Source organism: Amblyomma mixtum, chromosome 9 (genome assembly GCF_055824585.1).
Source record: "Amblyomma mixtum isolate Tamu chromosome 9, ASM5582458v1, whole genome shotgun sequence".
In the NCBI taxonomy this organism is placed as follows: domain Eukaryota; kingdom Metazoa; phylum Arthropoda; class Arachnida; order Ixodida; family Ixodidae; genus Amblyomma; species Amblyomma mixtum.
Genome location: NC_143020.1, coordinates 54,302,719 through 54,322,771, shown reverse-complemented (window position 1 = coordinate 54,322,771; position 20,053 = coordinate 54,302,719). Strand labels below are relative to the sequence as shown.

At 47.0% G+C, this 20,053-nt stretch overlaps 2 protein-coding genes across 2 annotated transcripts; both read right to left on the bottom strand.

Annotated features, from left to right (window-relative positions):
• Positions 1–2,703: 2,703 nt before the first annotated feature.
• Positions 2,704–4,985, bottom strand: LOC149329059 (uncharacterized). The gene is made up of 2 exons (XM_089562062.1): positions 4,974–4,985; positions 2,704–3,252 (listed from the first exon to the last, which is right to left on the bottom strand). The coding sequence occupies exons 1-2, from the start codon at positions 4,983–4,985 to the stop codon at positions 2,704–2,706; spliced, it is 561 nt and encodes a 186-aa protein (XP_089418188.1).
• Positions 4,986–5,174: 189 nt separating this feature from the next.
• LOC149329058 (uncharacterized) lies at positions 5,175–17,766 on the bottom strand. Its single transcript, XM_089559168.1, has 3 exons — positions 17,607–17,766; positions 16,026–16,268; positions 5,175–5,299 (listed from the first exon to the last, which is right to left on the bottom strand). The coding sequence occupies exons 1-3, from the start codon at positions 17,764–17,766 to the stop codon at positions 5,175–5,177; spliced, it is 528 nt and encodes a 175-aa protein (XP_089415294.1).
• Between the last annotated feature and the right edge of the window lie 2,287 nt (positions 17,767–20,053).

Below are 20,053 nucleotides of genomic sequence, written 5' to 3'. Positions count from 1 at the left end.
CGGGACTCTAGTTTGGGCTAGTTTCATGATTCACAAAGAAAACGCCGCGAAACACGGGGAGAAAAGAGAAAAATACACACGTCGCTGGACCTGCCGTGTATGTTTCTCTTTTCTCCCCGTATTTCGCGCCGTTTTTGATGATTCTTCACAGGCTTCTGTGCTCCCATTAGGCAGCGGCCGTGGCCTCCCTGGCTCTTCGTGCGGCTTTTGGGGGCTTCACGATCTGCCGCTTCTCTTATCTAAACAGCGCAATGGCTTTGCTTTACGGGTCGCTGCATTTCAGCTACCACAGATTTTCTTGCATGGGAGGCCGCTCAACGTTTCTCGCTGTATTCGCTCTTTGACGGCCGTAGCGTTCGTACGCTCTTCATCACCTTTATCAATGTGTTCGGCCGCCTATAGACAAAATGGCCTTTAGTGACATAGGCGACCCTTTCTGAAACCTCTTGACTGTACCCGGTAAAGCGCTCGGCCAGGGTGACAGAGTGGAAACGAGTGCTCAGAAACACTGAAAAAATGGAAGAAAGATGTGAAAGACGACCGTTTTCAAAGCGCAGCTCGAGAAGCTACCAGTTTTAACGAGATGGTCTGCGGGGATGGCAAAGTTGTGTAAGGCGTCAAAAACGAAGCTGCTTTTTTTTTTGCGTCGGCGCTAGTTCGAATGACTCTTACGCCTTTAAGTATGCCAGGTTTTGCAGCACCGCTGTTAACTCTTCACTTCTGGCTTGAGCGGTTTCGTGCGTAGTCTCTAGAAAGAGGATCAGAATGAAATAGATGAGGGTACCAGACATACCTGTTTTATACATAGCTCCCACAACTAATTAAAAATCAACCGGATGGTAGCCGATTTGTTACGAGCATCTCTGCACAAATGGGAGGCAGTGATTCAGAGCTGCTGCTTATTACTATAGTAGCCCAGGTTTCGCCCTCTTGTCTAGAAACAGTTGTATCTATAGCACCTTACAAACTGACAATTAGAGGAAGCTCAGGAGGCCGACGTCGTTAAGCTAAAGGAGGAAGTCCGCACTGCCTCATTTCTGACCCTAGCACTTCCCAGTTTTCAGTGCCCCACTATAACTCAACCAACTCTCCCTACGTCCTCCCAAACTAAACCTCTCTTTAAAAAAACTATTCCCTTCCCCCGGGCCGGCTATCTCTCGACAGCCCAAGTACTGACTGGGCGCGCGCATAACTGGCCCGAGGGAAGTGGGTGATGGCGGAGCATAGGAGAGAGAGTGGAAGTGGTCTGATTGGAGGTAAGGCTGCAGGGGCGTGACGGCGAGGAGCATAGATCATAGGAGAGCGTGGAGATGGGCATATTATATGCCATCCTCTTACCGACAACCATCAGCTGCATGGTAAATTCCGGTTACAGCAACGATCATAACAGTCGTCTGCATTTCTTTTTCTGCTGCCTCCATTTGGAACGGAAATGTTCGGGATGCTTTGAAAAAGTACTGCTTGATGTTTTTCTTCAGGCTCGGATGACGGCCGCCTGAGTCTGTCGAAAATGGCAGCCAAAATAATTTCGTGCGAGGTATGTTAGTGACGTGCGCCGCTGAGCGCAACCAAGGAGTCAAGACAGAACAACTGAGTTAACGTAACGGGGGCGAGGCCCCGGAAGACATGTATTTGAACCCGTTAGGAATACATTCCGCATTGCTTGAGTCTTCTCTTTGACTTAGATGGCAGGCGCAGGTCACTGAAGATCTCCACGGAGCTGGGCGTTCCATGGCTTTGACTGGACACCTCTTCAATCTGTGGGAGTGAAGTGAAAGTAAATTGCCACAAATAGGCGTTAGTGAAGTTAAGCCGTTGCAATTAACAGCGCAGAATAAAGGTTTATATACAAATTTAATAATGCGCTTACACGGCATCGCTTATTCCGCAGCGGCTGGATCATTGTTCCAAAAGCTGCATGCTGGTAAAACACTAACTACAGAATGCATCGTTATCTTGTCTAATCAAAAGACACAAAGATGTTTAGCGTCCTCCGTTGTTATTACCCATGAGCGTGGTAAAATCGATCTATGGAGCAAATTGCTCAATTAGGAGAAACTCACCATCGGTCTAAGACGAAGCACGACTAGAGATATTCAGTCGTTACATATTTCGGGCTGTGTGCAGTAGGCACACGATGCAACAAAAGCAGAGAAACAACTAAATGCACTGACTTAAGAATAGTTTTTACAAAGGCCAAGTTGGCTCGTGACCGCTGAGGGAAGATTCTCTCTTGGGAGACATCGCTCACACTGGGCTTTTGTTATATCCGTATTACAATAAAGGCTGCTAGAAGTCTTTTCCAATGAGGTGGCTAAGACTGCTCTTGTCTTGCTGCCGATGCGGCACCCAGCGCATTGCTCAAGCAAATTGGTTCGTCGACTCTCGCCGCCGTGGGTTATCTGTTACGTCTCTTCGAGTGCCTCTTTCGCTACTGATTGCTGATGTGATTGTCCATGCTGTTTATTGCCTAACAGGCTCATTCCAGGATAACTTTTTTAAATTAAAAATAGCATATCTTCAACTCATGTTCGTTCTCTAATGACGCATTCTCTTTGTCTTCCTTAATATCGTGCGCATGATTTCCTTCCCTTTTCTAAGTTGAGCCGAACGCTTAGTTCTATGCTAACTGCTCATACGTAGGTTCAAGGAAACAGTAGAAGAGGCTGTAGCCTACCTGTTTCAAGACAATGGGACGAACTCCTATTTGTGGTGCTTGACGAGCAGCAGCTTGCCGGCGACGGCACCACCGCCGAGGCCACCGCCGTAGCCTCCTCCGAGGCCGCCGCCGTAACCGCCGTAGCCGCCGTAGCCGCCGAGGCCTCCGGCTCCGAATCCAGCGCCGCCGAAGCCTCCTCCGAGACCACCGGCCCCAAAGCCTCCGAAACCAGCTCCTCCACCAACGCCTCCGAGGCCGGAGTGAGCGACAATGGCGCCTCCGCCGTGGACCTGGGACACGTGGTGCACGGTCCTAACCAGGAACGCTGGTCCAGCAACAGACTTCCTGGCACCCGCTGCACCGCCGCTCAGGAGGACAACGCTGCTGCCGACGCCGACGCGACCGGCACCGCCGCCGAGGCCGCCTCCCAGGCCTCCGCCAAAGCCTCCTCCATATCCACCCAGGCCTCCACCAAGACCCCCTCCGTAACCGCCCAGTCCTCCACCGTAGCCACCGCCAAGACCTCCGGCGCCTCCGCCTACGAATCCGCTAAGGGCGCTGCCCACCAGGGCGCTCAGGAAGACGGTGCAGACCTGTAACGACGAACGCGGCGCAGAGCTCCGGGTGAGAACGGCATAAGCGACACTATTTTGTGCTGCTCGCAGTTAGGCATTGTCTGTCAAACGTATCCCTTGACGACACGTGGAAAAATTGCGTTGAATACAGCTCGGAGACCTGGCTGGTCCATACCTGTCTGATCGTAGTTGAGCTCCTGGCCCGGTGAAAACGCAGGGATGACAGAACGGCGGTGCGATTCCTCAGTTGCAATCTTTTGACATAGTTCGCATTCAAGATTTGCATTCCTTTCAGCGTTACTAGTTCAGTAGGGGAGATAAAAGCTGGCGTGTAAAAAGCAATACGCGATACTGAAAGCCACCAGCTCCATTGATATGATGTCAAACCACCGTTTCGCATGCCATGTGTTAAAGGCGCTTTAGGCTTAGTGAGCCAAGAGAAGTTTGGGGGGGGGGTGTACTGGGGGGGAGGGTGGGGGGTTCACCTCTGAAGCTAAGAATTACATTCATAACAAAGTTATAGCTCATGCAATGCATATAGAGTATTAGGGACATTCGGACATTGTGAATGCTTAGACTTCTTCGTATGAAATAACACAGTTGCTTGAGTATATAACGAATATTTTCACGGGTGCCTACCGTGCCGTAACAAGCAACTATTTTTCGGAGTGAAGCTAGCGTGCAAAAGCCGACAACTCAGGCTTCAACGCAGCCGGAATCTCTCCACTTCAACATGTGAAGTAGAAGAAGTAGGGCTCTATTATAAAAACCGTTCGCGAGCACTGATATTTTTTCTCTATGTATTCTCACTCGTTATTCGGAAGCTACTCGCAAAAAGCCTCAAAATATAGAGAGTTGATTAAATCAATACCCACTGAAAATTCTAAAGAGAAGAAAAGTACATAATATTTTTTAAACTTTTACAAGTAATATTTTTAGATTCTTCATGGAGGCTGCATAAGATCACATCCTCTATGGTACTTGAAATGGTTATTCGCAACTGTGAGAGCATTAACTAGAGAGATCATCACCTAGCGATCAGATCCAATAAGGCCACTTTCACACATTGGTGTTTTATACTACATGCTTCTTAACTCTTATTTGTCCTAAATGATGAAGAAATTGCTCTGCATTTTCACTGGCTTCAAATACGTCTTGCCTTTGCGCAATTATACCATTGCTAACTTGTAGATTCCGTTGGAAGGTTAGTTTTCACTGCTTGTAGCATTTTCAAGTTCTAGCCACTTCCAACATGTTATTTAAAATTTCGCTACTAAAGAGGGCCATCATTGCTGTTAAATCTTAGTTGATGAGGAATGTGCAGAACTGAACCTATGCCATTGGTCTTCGAAGCTGACCCAAAACATTACATCACTTTAACAATAACTGGGAAAGGTTTGAAAGCGTTGATGAGTGCTAAAGAATCTTCCGAAACGTGTTAGGATTACTGTAGATGCAGTTGTATATGGTCTAACTCCCATACCGAATAATTCAAGTGCTGTTTGAGCTCCTAGAGCCATTCGGCTTCCTGTCGTTGTCCTGTTCTGCTCAGCCTCCCAATATGCTGTTGTCAAATACAAAGACAGTTCTAGCATGCGTAAGTTAGGCTAAAGGCAGAAGAAATTTTCAACAGTCTGAACTCGAGATAGCCACTCGAACAACTCAAAGTCGGACACATGTATCCAGCGACCGCTTGTATACTCAGTGGCAACCTTCGAGCCGCTATCCGAGGTCCTTACCAGGGCGTTCATTGCAGCTGCTGGAGTTGGTTGCTTGCTCTGACCACAAGGGAGCTTTGCTGGAGACTGTGCCTTCCGCCGGCTTCGGACAGGCTTATATACCTCGACAGGGGGCACCCCGGTGTGGCTCTCTGGCTACGTCACATACACAGGGATTGTGTGTGAGCGCGTACCACGTGGGACCAGCGCCCTCAACCTCTCCTACACCACATCACTTCCGACGGCTACCTCCTTCTCTCCTGTTCCTGGACACCCTAGGAGCCCCGTGCAGAGGACCGTCCCGCAAGCTTCCTCACGCAGCGCAAAGCGGCACCCCAGCGGTGGCCCTACAAGAAACAAAACGCGAAGCGCTCGAAAACCGCAAAAGCCCGCGCCTATCTAGATATAAAACCGTATTCAGACCATCGAGAAAGTGTAACGGCCGTACGCGAATCCTCCGCTCCGAAGACCCCCGTTGTACACTGTCGAGGTGGGAGAGGGAGCATCGTCTACAAGACCGCGCGCTGTGCTCCGCTGTTGCTCCCGCTCTGTCCTAAATCGGAATGCTCGGTCACTTTCTCTTCGCCACTTCCGACGCGGTCATAATTTCACTGCTGGCGCGCCCGTGTTTCTTTTTGTTTTCTTGTCAGAGATAGTGCTTCTTGTTCTCTTCACGTCACACGCGCCTTCTTTTCTGCGTGTAAGTTTCGCGTGCGCCGTTGTCCCGCTCGGCGCCGGAAGGAGCGAACGAGCTCGCGATATCGCGTACGTACATCTTCCGAGAGGCGCCGTCTGCATAAGCAAGTGACCGCACCGGGACAAACTCTCTCGCTGAGGAAGGGGGGAGAAGAGAAAGAAGGAAAGAGAGGAGAACGATGGATGCTCACTTCGGCGATGCCGGCGCGGTACACCGATCTCAGTCCTTCGGCTTCGGCTGTCGCGTGCACTGGCTTCCAGCTATGTCCGCCGTTTAGGGGCTGGTTTGGTTACGGCGCTGTTCTGGGAAGCAATTATTTAAGGCGCGCCAATATGGATGATATTGCAAGCGTTATTCAACAAGGATTACGGCTCCCTTCTCCAAGAGGCAGTGAAAGACATTAGTACGGAAGGAAGAAAACAGTGTGTTATCTTTAATGTCTTGATTGATGTGCTAAGAGGTGGTAATCATGAATTCAAAATGGAAGAGGATAGAAAGCGCCGAAGTGACGACCTCCATACGCCGCTTGCGCTGTGCCGTGAGTGCTACTGGTCATATTTCGCTTTTGTATAGCCGTTACGGGTTCTGCATATTTCGCTTCGTTTTTGTTGTCTAATTCGTTGGGACAGGGTACATAGGATGCATGTGGGGCACCACTGGTAACATGAGTCAAAAGGTGGGGGAAAATATGATGCATGTGGGGAAAATTATACCTCTGGAGGTATGTCCGCAGTTCCACTTTGAAAGCTACGCAGCGTTAGAAAGGAGGTAGAGATGAAAAAAGCTTCATTGCATAACATTAACTGAATAACTTCTTCTGAAGTTGCACGAAAAAGCCTGCGGATTTCGAAATGTGCATGGCAGGAGCTCGCGTCCTGAAAATCTCGCGAAATACAGTTCCTCTACCCTCAACCACCCCTTGCCGACTGGTCACTAGAAGCATAAGGTTGATGCCGCTATATAATAGACGATATCAGTAGCTGCTAATGCATTCTTCGTAATGCGCAAAAAACGTTCAGAATGGCGCTACCGCATCTCCTCGAACCTCAACCGTCCTCGAATTGGAAGCATATCCCTTAAAATTGGAATGGCAACAAAGGGAAAAAATGGTCCGCAAATTAAAAGCGGCCCAAACAGAAAAGTTAAGCGAAAACTTCAGCGACGAATTTGTTCATGCGAATACTCACCATGAATCACAGCTAAAGGTTGATTCAATGTGGTCACTAGATATTTATCACCCACTATTGTGGACCAAAACACGCGGATATCGATGCCATCAAACTTTATACGCTGCGTCTATGTACATAACAATCGCGGCGTATTTCTGTTCCTGAAAAGAGTCATTGTGGTGCCGCATCGCTGCAGAGGTATTTCATATTTTCGTCAGCCGAGTATATTCATTTCGTACACGTCGTATTCTTGAGGCTTTGGACATTAGATTAATTCTGCGCTTCTAGTAACACATCAAGCTTGAAAACCGGAGCGCCGTGAAACTGCTTCGGCAGAGGCATCGCGTTGTGGAACAAAGCGCGCGAGATATCACGCTAACGCTTCACTGAAAATAGCGAATTGGGGTAGTTAGGTTCCATTAAGAAAGGGGGTCTCAAACACACAGCGCAGGGATGCATACAGCCTGAAGATGTATGTCCTACGGTCCACTAAACCTAAACACTTTAGCCTTCGTTCTGAGAAAAGAGCGCTTCTTAACCCTCTAACGACCTACACTAAGTAAACGATTTCTCATTATCCAGTCGTGGTTGCCCAAGTGGATAGTAAACGTTTCCTGGGAAGAGCCTAGAAATTTTAAATATGAGTTTTAAAAAAAGTCAAAATATAAGAAACAAATTTTCTCTTCTTGTTTCAGGCGGGCCTCATTATTGGTTATTTTGGCACAATCGCTTGGATTTTTGGGCTTGGCTTTATATTTGCTTGGCTTTCTTACCTTTTCACGATTAAATTCTCTTTTTTTCTTGGACGCCTCCTTCATTTTCGTCTCCGGCTTTCGACTGCTGGCCTTTGAAAGACCAATTTCAGATAATGCTGCCCGCATTGCGAGATGAGCTTGAGGCAGTAGTCTTAAGGATACAGAACTCCCAACTTCTGTTATGGTCATTATGTTCTGTTCATTGCTTTGTAAATCGTAATTTTCCTGAAAAGCTAGCCAAGTGGAGATGATCTTGCGCGGTCATTTCTCAGTGTAAAGCCGAAAAAAAATTAGTGCAATTCGAGCTGCTACCTGAAACGGAAGATTGGGGCTATTTGGTGCAGCACTTTCGCATTGGAAGCGCCACCGAAAAAAAACTTCTACCTTACGCCTTCAAATAAGCAACAATAATAATCCCCCGCCCCGCAGCTCTCTTTCAGCTTTTTTGACGGGGAATGAATGCTTCGAATTATGATCCTATTTGTCCTCCTAAAGTTTCTCCTTTTAATGGCAAATCAGCGCTGCTAAACCAGAAGTAGGCGGGCTTTGCCTTTGACAAAACGAAATCTTAAGCAGTGATGACGCTTAAGTATCCGTGTCTTCATGCCCAAGCGGACCCCTAAGTGAGCCTTGAATCCGGGATTTAGTAAAAATTATCGGCTGAGATTGCACTCAATACTGAACATTTCATGTTACTGCGCCTTTTGCACGAAGACAGCTATATAAAAGCCCCGCCGCGGTGGCCCAGTGGTTAAGGCGCTCGGCTGCTGGCCCGGAAGACGCGGGTTCGATCCCGGCCGTGGCGGCCGAATTTCGATGGAGGTGAAATGCTAGAGGCCCGTGTACTGTGCGATGGCCAGTGCACGTTAAAGAACCCCAGGTGGTCGAAATTTCCGGAGCCCTCCACTACGGCGTCCCTCATAGCTTGAGTTGCTTTGGGACGTTAAACCCCAATAAACCAAACCAAACCAAGCTCTATAAAAGACATCTTTCGGGGTAGGTGGCGTCGAGTCCTAATAGTATGTCGTAGCCTAAAATTCGCGCGTCCACCTGCTTCCAGACAACAGTACTGCACAGATGGCGTTCAGCTTAAAAATAAATATGGGACATTGAGCGTGTACATTTAAGAGCTTTTTGATCGCTCCGACTGCGAAACTTCTGGCATGCCCCGCGCATGAAAATGCAATATTATCACTCGGCCAATCCAGTATTATCACTAAGCCGTTTGTCGCACAAACTCTCGGAAGCAAAAAAATAAACTGTGCGCAAACACTGCCTTCGATACGGTAGGAAGTCCTGACGTAGACGCATAAGACAAGAAAATCACTAAATAAAAAGGGCAGAAAAATTAAACAGCTGGAGAAATACTAACAGACAGTGCTGATGGCAGCAAACAGTGAGCGGTTTTATTTGCCAATTCATCCTGTTGCTTCCGGAAGTATGCCCACCTCAGCTTAGTTTCTGCATAGTAATATGCGATTGCGGTAGTACAGTTCAAGGGCTGGTATGATTAACGGCTCTGTGCGCACCAAGCAGAGCTGGGCATATTGTATACTACAGCTGGGCTGCGTACTTTCCATTGTTACCCGCAGCACCAATGAATAACTGCCAGCAAAAACATAATATAAAATCTTTGAAAATTGGAAAGCGCTGGTTTTTTTTCGGCGTTGTAAAGAGACTCCGTGGACACAATTCCATGCAGTTATTCTCAGTAAAAATTATCTGGCTCGTTCCGGCTGATTTCACGTGTGTCCAGCCGTAGAGGACGCATTTATTTCCTAGAACACTGAACTTAAAAATTCCCCCGCCAGTGGAGTGAAACTCGTGACGTCCGCACCGAAAAGTGCAGGTTTAAACTGCTTTGGAGTGAATGGCTGCGTACCATAGCCTCTGAGATTCACAATAAATTTGGTGTCCATGCAAGCATTTTAATTGCGAAATAGGCCGGTGATGGCGATATCTGTATTAAAGCGAAAGCCTTTAATGTCTCATGCTGTCGTGACCAAGCAATGTTAGCAAATGTGTCCGCGTTTCGGCGTCACTACTTAAAAGAAAACTGCGTCGAGGCTGGGAATCTAACCAGGGCCTTTGGCATTTGAAGTGGAGACGCTACCACTCCGCCACTAAGGCTCAGGGTTTGGGCATGAATAAAGGCGCATCTAGTGAATGCGTGATGGTTTTCATAAAATAAAAATAATAAAAACAAAAAAGAAAGTAATAAAAACCAAACAAAAATGAAAATAAAATAAAATAAATACAATGTGAAAAATAAATAAACACAGTGCGCCAGGAAACGCTTTCGCATTGCAGCACTCTAGAAGGCCAAAGTGCCCCCTGAATTTTTTTCGTTTTCTTCTGTCTTCAGTCCTATTAAAGCTAGAGAAAACCTGAAGAAGATGACAGTGGTCTCTTTGTGACCAGAGAGAGACTTGATCGGTATATTTTAACTTAATTTGTCCTCGGTTTTCTTCTAAGGCTGGTCGAAAACCATTTCGCGCAGAAACTTTACCGCTCCTTTCTTCATCAAAACACCGAAATGCTGACGGGCACTCAGAACAATACCGTCGATACTTTAAACCCATTTCGACGCCTATATTTCTTTGAGGCTTCGTTTCCGTCTTCAAGGATCTCAGGTGCAAGGAGAGAACCTAAGCGCATGCAGTCTACTCAATTGTAGGAATTTCTTTGAGTAGTAAGGAATTTAGGTCGTCGATGCGCGGAACCATTTTTTTTTTTTTGTTCTATGGCAAATAGAGCGTTCGGATTTGGCCGAGCTCATAAGCAAGAAGATTGGTAGTGTCGGCTGGATACTACCTGATCTCTGCTCTTGGGAAGAGCTGCCAATAACTACGGCTTAAGTTCAACGCTCTCTGTCATTTGTTAGGTCTTGAAAAGCGGAAGCTCTCTACAGTTCGCCCCCACGGTGGTTTCCTATCAGGCTCGCTCTGATGTTGTGTAACATAAGCGCGCAATTTTAAGCATGAAATGCTTTTAGCGCCCGTTGTCGGCAGTGTGGTGACGTCACGCCGAGACCGAGAGCCATCATCCGGGCTCTGAAACGAGAACATCCGGGCAACGTACGAGATTGATCGAGATTCAACGATACTCTCTAAGCCCTCCTACGGGACCGGCATACAAGCACCAGCTGCTCTCCAAACCAGTCCCAAAAAATAACTGCTGCCAGTGTCTTCTCAATGTTTATCAAGATATCAGTCGAGGTGTGCATTTGATAATGCGCGGAATTATAATATCCGATTTCTAATAACGCGTGCAAAAAGCACATACATGCCACAATACACTTCGTTGTCATACGTGATCTGTTAGGGGCTTTGATAGAAGGCCGCTTAGAGAAAGAGGGCAGCGCCAGGGCGAGAAGGGCTTTCGGCTGAAAAACTGCTTTCGCTTGCTCCCCAAGGATGGCGCTGCGGTCCTACACACGCATGTAGAAGACCGGCCGCAGGGTATTCATGCCCTTTCCCCCTCTGGCAGGCAGATGTATAGACCAGAATTTTGAGCCTCTCCTGGGCGCGGCCATTTTGCACCGACTGGCGCGCCGCGGTGCGGGCGTTTCTTTGGGGACTGCGGGGCTGCGGCAGTTCTGCGGCCGCGCCTGTATATAGCCGCGCTTCGGGCGCTAAAAAAACATTGTCGAGCATACTTCCGCTGCGTGGCTGTGTTGCACGAAGTATTTACGTTATCAAAGCGATAACATTGACGCGTTTTAATGACATTTAGTTTGACATTCAAGTCAATTGTGCCGGCGCTTAGAACGCGCTCGTGCTTATATCGAATTCCGTCTTAGTGCTCCACCGCAAAGAAACTTTTTGTTCAATATCAAGCATTAGGTGTGCGGCTAGCATGCAGTTCCAATTCCCATGCACTCTTATTCCTTCCTGCCGGCCGGCCATAAAGCCCTCCCTCCACAAACAGGGCTTTCTTGTCGCCGCGCCAGTTTATCAACAAATTACCGCTGTGAGCTCAGCTGAGTCGCAGCGCCAACAGAAAACAAATTTTGTCATGGTTTATGCACCCTGGTGCATAAAAACGTACTTTCGCTTATTTTATCAAAGCTTGAATAGATATGAGCAGCTAATCCAGCTTTCACTAGTTCTGAGGTCCGAAATCGCGTTATTTTATTCAGGAGCTCTCGCCGCGTGTGAGAGCGTTGCGTAGTCGTTTGGCTAAGTGTGGAAAATGTAATGAAATCGCGCATAGTATTTTCTTACGAATAAGGTAGATACCGCACCGCGGCGGTGGCTCAGTGGTTACGGCTCTCGGCTCTGGCCCAAAAGACGCGGGGTCGATCCCGGCCGCGGCGGCCGAATTTCGATGGAGGCGAAATTCTAGAGGCCCGTGTACTGTGCGATGTCAGTGCACGTTAAAGAACCCCAGGTGGTCGAAATTTCCGGAGCCCTTCACTACGGCGTCCCTCATAGCCTGAGTCGCTTTGGGACGTAAAACATTAATAAACCAAACCAAACTAGTGTAGGTATACCAACAGCAGAAAGATACTATAGATAAACCTTTACCCCCCAGATCCCTCTGACATGCGTGCGGAAAAAGCAGCTGAAATCGGTAGCGGTCGTGCTTACAATCCTGTGCATGAAATGTGTTTAATGGGAACAAGAGCAAGCTCAGCGCAAGGATGCCGAACACGTACTGGTGATCGAAAACACGCGCTCCGTCGGGACAACCTTCAGTCTGCAGCTCGCCCATCCAGTTACTACTCCACTGAATCAAATCAAATGATCTACAATCTGATGCATAAAAGTATCATAGAAGATATCGCACGTAAAAGGCGACAACAAACTAGACGACAGCGCAGAAATCTGCTTAGAAGTGCCGGTTTCCAGTCCGTACACTACCTGGTCGACTACCCTCGAATGTCACGTTAACGAGTAACTGCGCACAAGATAACCGCAGTACTGTCTGAAAGAGGGAAAATTTGAGTAGTGACGCACAGCACACACCCTCATACGTTAGCTGATGGAGCACAACAACGGCAGAAGCGAACCCGTAAACATGCGTTCTACGTGCGGCGCCGGCGCGACCCGCAGTCCCTCGGGCCGCGCGCGCCGACAGATGGCGACTGGCGTCGAGAGTAGGCGCGCGTCCGCAGCCTGCGTGCGAGGGTAAAAAAATCTGGTCTCCTGGGCGCGGCCATTTTCCGCCGACTGGTGCGCCGCGGTGCGGGCGTTTCTTTGGGGACTGCGGGGCTGCGGCAGCTCCGCGGCCGCGCCTGCATATAGCCGCGCTTCGGGCGCTAAAAAAACATTGCCGAGCATACTTCCGCAGTGTGGCTGTGCTGCAGGAAGTATTCACGTTATCAAATGTAGCACATTGATTTGTTTTAATGACATTTAGTTTGACATTCACGTGAATTGTGCTGACGCTTAGAACGCGCTCGTGCTTATATCGCTACCGTCTTGGTGCTCCACTGCAAAAAAAAACAGCTTTTTGTTCAATATCAAGTGTTAGGTGTACAGCTAGCATGCAGTTCCAATTCACATCATAAAGTACCACCCACAAACAGGGCTTTCTTGTCGCATGCGTGGTGCGCCAGCCTCAACAAATTACCGTTGTGAGCTTAACTGAGTCGCAGCGCCAACAAAAAACAAAATTTGTCATGGTTTATGCAACCTGGTGCATAAAAACGTACTTTCCTCAAATTATCAAAGCTTGAATAGATATTAGCAGGGAATCCAGCTTCCACGAATTCTGAGGACCGAGGTCGCGTTCATTTTATTCGGTAGCTCTTGCCGCGTGTGACAGCGTTGCGTAGGCGTTTGGCTAAGTGTGAATGAATGTATTAAAATCGCGCATATTTTCCTATGATTAAGGTAGATAGCAAAAGCAGAAAGACACTATGGTAAACCCTTTGCCCCCCCTTGATCCCTATGACATGCGTGCGGAAAGAGCAACTGAAATCGGTAGCGGTCGTTCTTACAATCCTCTGCATGAAATGTGTTTAATAGGAACTAGAGCAAGCTCAGCGCAAGGAGGTAATCGAAAACAAGCGCTTCGTCGGGACAACCTTCAGTCTGCAGCTCGCCTATCCAGTTACTACACCACTGAATCAAATCAATAAATCCACATTCCTGTGCCTAAAATTATCATAGATGATAGCGCACGTAAAAGACGGCAACAAACGACACGCCAGCGCAGAAATCTGATTAGAAGTGCCGGTTTCCAGTCCGCACACTACCTGGCCGACTACTCCGTGGGAAAACTCCTTGCTGTTTGCAATACTATTCCAGAATTTTCCGTAGCAGCGCCGCTGCACCAGCGGCTCGGTGGAGCAGCGTCGCCGCTGCGGTGCCAGCGTTTAGAATCCTGAGCCAGCAGAATATCATCATTGAAAAACGTAGCGCGAAAAACGAGACACAGAAAAGGTGAAGACAGGACACGAGCGCTAATCATCAATATCAATATCATCATGGTGGGCACAAACAACGTGACAGACGCGCACTGTCTCGCCGCACTTACTCACAACCAAATGAACGAAAAAAATCTCGGAGATGTCACGTTAACGACTAACTGCGCACAAGATAACCGTAGTACTGTCTGGTAGAGGGAAAATGTGAGTAGTGACGCACAGCACACACCCTCATACTTTAAGATGAAGCACTACAACGACAGAAGCAACACGAAAACATGCATTCTACGCGCGGCGCCGGCGCGACCCGCAGTCCATCGGGCCGCGCGCGCCGACAGATGGCGACTGGTGTCGAGAGTAGGAGCGCGCCAGCAACCTGCGTGTGAGGGTAAAAGAATCTGGTCTTATTCGAACGCGCTGCATATACATTCTTGTCAGGCCTGCGTCTCGTCGTGTCCGCGTCCGCGTACGCTTCTGCATCGTCCTGGATTTCAATGCCGCCAACGTCACAGCTGCTTAAGTCGAGGAATGTTTCGAACGCGCTGCATATTCATTCTTGTCAGGCATGCGTCTCGTCGTGTCCGCGAACGGTTCTGCATCGTCCTGGATTTCAATGCCGCCACCGTCACAGCTGTTTAAGCCGAGCAATGGAGCCTGTGTTAGGCCCGTAAACATTTCATGCTTACTCTACTCTCGGTTACGGGAGAGGCATTTTTTTTTTCTTTCCTGAACAGCACGGACGCCTTCAGAAGAGGAGCCAAAAGCTCAAAGCACATATCTAAGCTCCAGAATGTTCTCAACAACTTCTCAGAATAGCCTTTCTATGCGATACACCTGCCTTGTTACTAGAAGTTATGAAGGCGGTTCAGTAGGATGAAAATCTCGTATACGAGATATGTTCTCCCCTTTTGTGAAGCTTATCGCTCTACTAAAAAGGAGTAATCATGATCCTGTAGCCACTCACTGAACTGTGGACAGCATAATGAACGTCGTAGATGATAACCTAAGAATCTAGGTATCCGCATGTTTATAGCACTCTTTAATGTGTTTAGACAATTTTCCTAAGAACTGCTTAACACCGACTGTGGCATGCAGTGGACAGGTGACCCCTAGATCGACGTCAAAATTGTCGGCCCTTGTGGAAAATGAGCTCAGCAGAACAATTCGCCCGCTGTACTGTGAACAGATCAACAGTCTCAAAGTGCGGGACGAACGCAGCCTAACGAAGCTTCAGCCGGAGGTACAAACGCATTCGTATGAGGTGAGTGCTGTTGTCTCCGCTCCATTGTTTCGGAAACTACATGCTTGCGATTATCCCGTATCCTTTCGAGCGGCTTGTAACATATCAAGTACTAAAGTTGAACGAACATAATCGAAGCTGGGTCCTTTCAACGCAAACATGCATACACAATTAAACAGTTCAGCCAACAAGCCTTCTACTACAACCAACTTTGAATAGCGTGTGTATGAATGAGGTAAAAAAATGCTGCTCTTTTCTTTCATCAAACCTTTTATTAACTTAATTTTTTTAAATCACTTAAATCACCCCTTTTATCATTTGCAGTGCAGAACAAGCCGAAACGCACCGATTCTACCTGCCCCCCCCCCCCTCCCCTCCCGCCCAAAAAAGAAATAGACATCGGAAAACAATCGCAGATTGTCCCCAGAAGTCAGCTCCGGCAAGTAGGCGGCATAGTTGCAGTCAATGTTTGCAGTCTTTAAACAGATGAATGGCGAGACGTTGCGGCAATTTTCTGAAATATCAAGATCTTGATGACCGGCATTAAAATTCGCGAACTTCATGTTATTAGTGCAAGATGTGGTAACTGGGTATGTACATTTTTGTACTGCCCGCATAATATAAGAGAGAAACTAAAAGCGGGTGGAGCCATCACATATGGGCACACGTCACAGTACTTCCCGTGAAGAAGCAGAGTGCAAGGTTGATTCGCAGTCGATTATACTCATGTCATACGAATACATTACGTCAGTTGCTCATGGCGCGTACAAGGACTATGTCCCTTGCGTAATATCTTTCTCTTGGCGACACTGCTCAGTGAACGAGCAATGGCCAACCCTTGGTCTGGTTGGAGGACAACCGCTGCCCCTGAAAGGCGTGCCGTTGCGTGAGGCCACCGATGTAGCGGGTGATGAGTATGACGAGGATGCAGGCCAGGGTCACGACCACCATGATGGCCGCTATGCTGACCATGGCCTGCCTGGTGCCCATCTCGTGCGCCTCTTCGTCGTGAGAACAGAGGCAGTCTCCACAGGCCAGCGATGATCTCGATTCTGGCGTTGCAGGTGAATTGGCAGCTGCTGCAAAGGTGGTGAAAACAGTAGCCTGAGTGACACGGGGATCCTAACAGGTCTTGCGAACTAATTAAAACTTTAGCTTCCGGGTGAATAACGCGATAAAAAAAATGGGATGCAGCCAAAAACACTACAAAGTGAAAGCAGTGAGGACATTCGGATGTTTTCTTACTTATGTTTGCCTACCATGTTTCCGTGTTTGCCTTAATCGCGCTATTTTACTCATTGTTCCCACGTTCGGTGAGCACATTATCCTTAATTGTAGTGCTTTATTTTGTGCTGCGTATTCTTTTTTTTTTCAATTTTCCTGCTGTTATTTCCGCGTCGTTTCTTCTTCTCTATTAATTTATTGATATAATGTTTATCATGACTATATGTTTCCCTTTTGTTTCCTTTGTTTATTATTGCACTGTATAGATTTCTTTTTTTATCGTGATCGAAGGTTCCCTTTTGTTTCCTTTGGTTATTAATGCACTGTATTACATTTTTTTCGCCCTTTTACACAGTTCCCAAAGGGCCTGTAAGGTATTTCAAATAAATAAATAAAGAAATAAATAAATTTAAGTTGGTCATTAGTACGTACACGGAACCTGAAGATTCTTTGATGTTATTCAACACTCTTTAAAACCCAGTGCAATATTGGGAGAATGATGTTAAGAAAAAAACTTCATTAGACCACAATTATTTTAAAGTAGTAAATGTAGCGTGAATGTGTAATGATTGACTAACCGAACGGCGAGATTAGCAAAACTAAGATAATCTTGGCCTTTGCGGCATCGTGCTTAGAAAGGCAATCTGTATCTATCCATGCGATATCGTGACTCTGATGGCAGCGAATCTCGCCAGACAGCCGACGCCATCGTCTGATCGTCATGGAAACAGCCGAGCCTAGCTCAATAAAGGCCCTCCAAAAAGCGTGGATGTGTGCTTCATCCGTTCTGATTAAATATCGCCGCAATCACCATCGTTTGCACCAAAGCGTTGCTGTACTTTCTGTTCGTGCTAGATATCCTAATCGCTTCACATTAATTACTGATTTTTGTGAAGCAACTTGAAGCTCCCTTGCAACCTAATGTGTCTCTGTCAGTCGCATTGGCAATAGGCTATTTTCCGATAGGATGAATGGCCTTGAAGTCTTGAGGAAGCCAGAAATAGCTAGGCGCTTTATGAATTACACTGACAATAAGCGGACGGCTTTAAGCGTTCGAGGTATTCCTAGTGTACGGAAATAAATATGTGTCCTGTTTCGTCTTACTGTGCGCACTCATAAGCAGACGTCGCTTAACCCGCCATCGCAACCTATCCTTTTTTATGTGGCGTGGCAGAAACAATCATTGGACTCACCGGGTCGTTGATCGGAAAGCAAGTTCTTGTTTAAGCCACCTTTCTGTCTCTCAAAGTCTTCGTGCGGATCGGGCGGCTTAAGCAACTCGACCATGGGGTCGTTGGCCGCTGCAACCGGGTCCAGAACGCCGAGACCGTATTCAGGAGCGTCGAACAGCATGGCCAAAGTTGCAGGGTGCAGCTCTTCTTCTTCTTCATCCCCTTTACAATGGTACATACCCACTTGGGGGATTGGCTAAGGTATAGTGGTGTATAAATAAGGAAATTTCCATAGGATTACGACAAAATATCGGAGCCAAACGTGAATTTTGAAAAATGTATTCATGAAAAACGACAGGAGAATATTTGAAGTGAAATAACAACGAACATTTTCTCGCCTGACAATTAAACGTCTTCTTCCTCGCCGCAAGTCCATTCTTTCTTCCTCTTCGGTATTCATACCAACGTGCACGCAGGGAGACAAAATAAAGATGACAGAACTAAGAGTATTTTGTTTTATTCACTCTTAAAATAAAACGGTACCACTTCCTCAACACTTTTGGTTACTTTTTGTTGTGTAATGTTGCCCCGAACCGCAAAAAAAGCTAGGAACACATATAGAAAGTAAAGCATCCTAAAATTATTCGCCGCTCCTTGAAGAGAACTGGACATTGCCCGTCCCGAGTGTCCACTCAGCAAGAACAGAAATACTGAGGCCGGCATTCACCACCTCCTGCAGGTTTGCCCGGCGCTGAAGCCGACAAGAATTCCGCACCTGGCGGCAGCGGGTCTTTCGCTGAACGATCCTTATTCATATACCGCAGGGTCCACACCATCGTTCGCTCCTTGACTTCATTACATCAGCGAACCTTTTAAATTTGTTTAAGCATCCTCGCCATCCGTCATTAGATACCCTTTTATGCTTTCAGACAATAAACACTGCTTAAAAAAAAAAGAACTGGACATTATTGCTCTGCCCTACACCTCTCCAGAAAGCGCTCACACCAAACCATATCTGATGATGATGAAATGTTGTCTTTTATAATTCGAAATCCGGTACAAGAAGTTCTAGTGGAAACGGTCCTCCGGTGCCTAAACACCAAGACATTCCAAAAGAGGAAGTAAATAAAACTGAAAAATATATTGCGAACAAGCAATTTTAATGAGGAAAAGATGGGGAGAGGTCGGCCGGTAGTGACATAGCCCTGGCCTACTACTCCACAATTTGTTGTCTTTCGGGGAAGGTGAGCAAAACGCAGTGCAGATGCACTGGTTCGTTGTTTGCCAGTGATGACCCACTTTTATTACATGACATTAGGGCGCGCGATTCTTGAGACTTTAACCTAGGGAAGCATACTAAGATCATCTTGCTAAGAACACAAATATTGGCTTCGGTTTCCATTCCCCAATGAAGAGAACTTTTCCCTCGATTGTACGAATCAGCACATTTCCAATAAAGCATACAATTGCCGCAGATTGTTACCCGGTGCCAAATGTATTTGGCAGGACCCGCTCAACCAAGCGGGAACGGTACAGCGCGCTACCAGCATTCAGTTGAGCTTCCAGGAAATCCAGTCTGCGCGTGCTTGGCGGTCGCGCTGGGGCCGTCGTCGTCTTCTGCGGCCGGACCACGATGGCACGCTATACAACAATTACAACACATGCACACATATTTGCGGCACATGATGCATTCACCTGTGTACGTTTCTCCTGTACTACGTTTCTTGAAGCCGGTGCACCATGCAGGAGTTGATGCCCCGACAATAATCTTGTATTTTTAATGCTTACATAACTGAGGCTCCATCAGTGGACAAAGTTTCTCAAATGCCTAGCCAAACGTACACTGAAAGAGAAAGTTGTTTTCAGAAGGTCTAGATAACAATGATATGCCTCCAGTAGCAGGGCAAACTATCGGTATCATGCACCACATTTTCTTATGCCAACCATTTTAAACAAACACAACCTATACAAAACGATGTACACCCCTTTCGTTCCAAATAATTAAAATCTATTTATCAAATATAAATACGTACAGGTCTCCATCGGCAAATCCTTATCTTTATTGCAATGGTAATATCACTTGCGTCTCACTCTGTACGATTTTCAGCGCTGTGTACTTTGTTTCACCCAGTGCAGGTGTTAATTAGTCTTGTACCTGACCACCAGCTGTATGCCATGTCTGTGTGTGGGAATTCAGAAGCATAGAAACTGCTGCTTTGTATCTTTTCGTTGGGGTCTTTTTCTCTTGTAATAAAAAGGCAATAAAGGTTTGCACATAATTATCATTATCAATAATCGATAAAAATAAAACAGTGGCGTTTACAAGTACTCACACCGATGATGAGAGTGAAAATTGCGCGATATTGAACTGTATTATTTAGCTGGATTTTTATCTTTTGTTGGCCACCAATAGACCAGGGGCCCGGTGGAGGCCGTAGCAGTTAAACCCTCTGATATAATCTTTATGA